This window comes from Zeus faber (genome assembly GCF_960531495.2).
Source record: "Zeus faber genome assembly, chromosome: 6".
NCBI classification, from domain to species: domain Eukaryota; kingdom Metazoa; phylum Chordata; class Actinopteri; order Zeiformes; family Zeidae; genus Zeus; species Zeus faber.
In genome coordinates, this window is record NC_137201.1 from 34,628,056 (window position 1) to 34,630,555 (window position 2,500).

The following is a 2,500-nucleotide window of genomic DNA, read 5'->3' on the forward strand; positions in this document are numbered from 1 at the left end:
CATTTTAAATCATTAAAAAAATATGTTACGAACATATTCTTAAAAAAGTGTTGTTTTTAAATCCCAATTCATCTTGTTTTTCTAGATGACTGTTAAAACTGTGTGTGAGTGTGTGTGTGTGTGTGTGTGTGTGTGTGTGTGTGTGTGTGTGTGTGTGTGTGTGTGTGTGTGTGTGTGTGTGTTGCACCTCTGCTGCGCGTGGTCAGCACCTCCAGGGCCATGGAGTAGGCCCTGGCGGCCATGTTGAACTCCTCCCTCTGGAAGTGGAAGTTTCCTCGCTCCCGCTTCTGGTTCCCGATGCGGATCCGGTCGGCGACCGCCAGGGTCAGGGGGTCCGGCTTGTCCTGCAGGTCCAGCAGCTGGACCTGGTACAGGAGGGGGGTCCAGGCCGGGATGTCAGGGTCCCTGGTGGATGGAGGAGGGGTGGGGTGAGAACACAGGAGGGAAAGATGGAGCGATAGCAGCAGCTCACATCACTACAATGGACTATAATAAAAACAAACAATGGAATAAAAACATGAAAAAGAAAGTTGCAAGACACGGGAAAGAAGTGGAAACACACTGAAAGGTAGATGATAGAAAACAATAAACGTAATGAATTTAAGCAGGAAAAACAGAATGAAGGATAAACTCAAAAATGAACAGTAATACATAAACATACACATCTGTATCGGCAAATCGCACTTCTTGGTTGTTTTTATTTATTATTACTATTATTTATTCATGATTATTATTATAATTACACCGCGTTCCAAATTATTATGCAAATGATATTTTTCTCAGATTTTCCTAAATTGTCAATGCTAATGACAGTCAGTATAATTTTCAAGCCATCAACCGTTAGGGTATAATTCAAATGTTATTGAACAAACCTAACAATGAAAACAGTATTTTTTTCAAAAATAAAAAGCTCAAAATGCACTGTTCCAAATTATTATGCACAGCAGAGTTTCAAAACATCTCATAGGTTGTAAAGAACTGAAAATGGTCATTTGTTGAATGTGCAGCATTAGGAGTCATATTTACTGAAATCAAAAGTTATTTCAATCAAAAACATCTTAACAGGCCAAGTTACATGTGAACATAGGAGCCTTCTTTCTTATCACCTTCACAGTTCTTGCCTCCATTGAACTTGTGAGTTTTTGGAGAGTTTCTGTTTGAATTTCTTTGCAGGATGTCAGAACAGCCTCCCAGAGCTGCTGTTTTGATGCCAACTGCCTCCACCCTCATAGACCTTTTGCTGGAGGATGCTCCAAAGGTTCTCAATAGGGTGGAGGTCAGGGGAGGATGGGGGCCACACCATGAGTTTCTCTCCTTTTATGCCCATAGCAGCCAATGACACAAACTCTATATACTTTGCCGAGGTCATTTTCACACCTTCAGGGGCCCTAAAGGGGCCCACCAGCTCTCTCCCCGTGATTCCGGCCCAAAACATGACTCCCCCACCTCCTTGCTGACGTGGCAGCCTTGTTGGGACACGGTGGCCATGCACCAACCACCCACTACTCCATCCATCTGCGCCATCCAGGGCTGCACGGCACTCATCAGTAAACAAGACTGTTTGAAAATGAGTCTTCATGTATTTCTGGGGCCCCTGCAACCCTTTCTGCTTGTGAGCATTGCTTAGGGGGGGGGCAATAGTAGCTTTATGCACAACTGGAAGCCTCTGGAGGATCCTACACCTTGAGCTTGACGCCTCAAGGCGTCTCACGCCTCACGACACCTGAAAACGTGAACTACAGTCATCACTGCTTATTGCATCTGTTTTTGCAAAAGAAATGAAGTCATCAGGATCCTGTGGACACAAGCACACACACAGGTATGAGGACGCAGCATCTGAACGACTGTCGTGCAGCTTCCTGTTCCTCTGTGCATCGTTGACAGCGACGCCTCCTCCGGGATGAACAGATGATCATGAGTTAAATTCACCTCCGTGTTCATATGATGAGTGTTGTGATGCTTGATCAATTTAATGACATTTCAAAAAACAGGAAGTGCAACACTACTTTACAGGGAATCCATGTTTTTTCTTCGCCAAGTCTCACGATGTACCGGGAAACATGCCCCACGCGTCGTGACAAAAAGACCCTGCTCAGGATTGGGAGGATCTGGGGAGGTGGACGGACTGGGGGATGGGGAGGCCACGACCCCGGGAGGACCTTCGTGGTGACCCAGGGGCCGGGCCTACCGAGAACCTATGAACTGGGTGTTCCTTGACCGCTGAGCCATACACCTGGTTCCATGTAAACAAGATTATGGCTCCGCCACGGGGCCCCCACAGTGCGTGTTGAGCTGCTGCCCCACCGCCGCCCTGGTGGCCGCCGCCGCCGGAGCCCTGGTGGCCGCCGCCGCCGGAGCCCTGGTGGCCGCCGCCACCGGAGCCCTGGGGGGCCGCGGCCGCCCTTCTCGAGATGTTTAGAGGTTTCATCGTTTTTAGGGGTGTAGAGGTTACATAGGTTCAAGAGGGGTTTTGAGGTTCCATAGGTTCTAGAGGGGTTTA

The 2,500-nt window shown here is 47.8% G+C and overlaps 1 protein-coding gene across 1 annotated transcript in view; it reads right to left on the reverse strand.

Moving 5' to 3' along the window:
• Positions 1-2,500, reverse strand: part of fkbp16 (FKBP prolyl isomerase 16) — a gene marked incomplete at both ends in the record, with an annotated part of 16,685 nt that overhangs the window by 7,116 nt on the left and 7,069 nt on the right. The window contains one exon of the mRNA XM_080002976.1: positions 188-405. Coding sequence (XP_079859102.1) covers positions 188-405 — 218 coding nt within the window. The remainder of the gene's footprint in view (positions 1-187; positions 406-2,500) is intronic.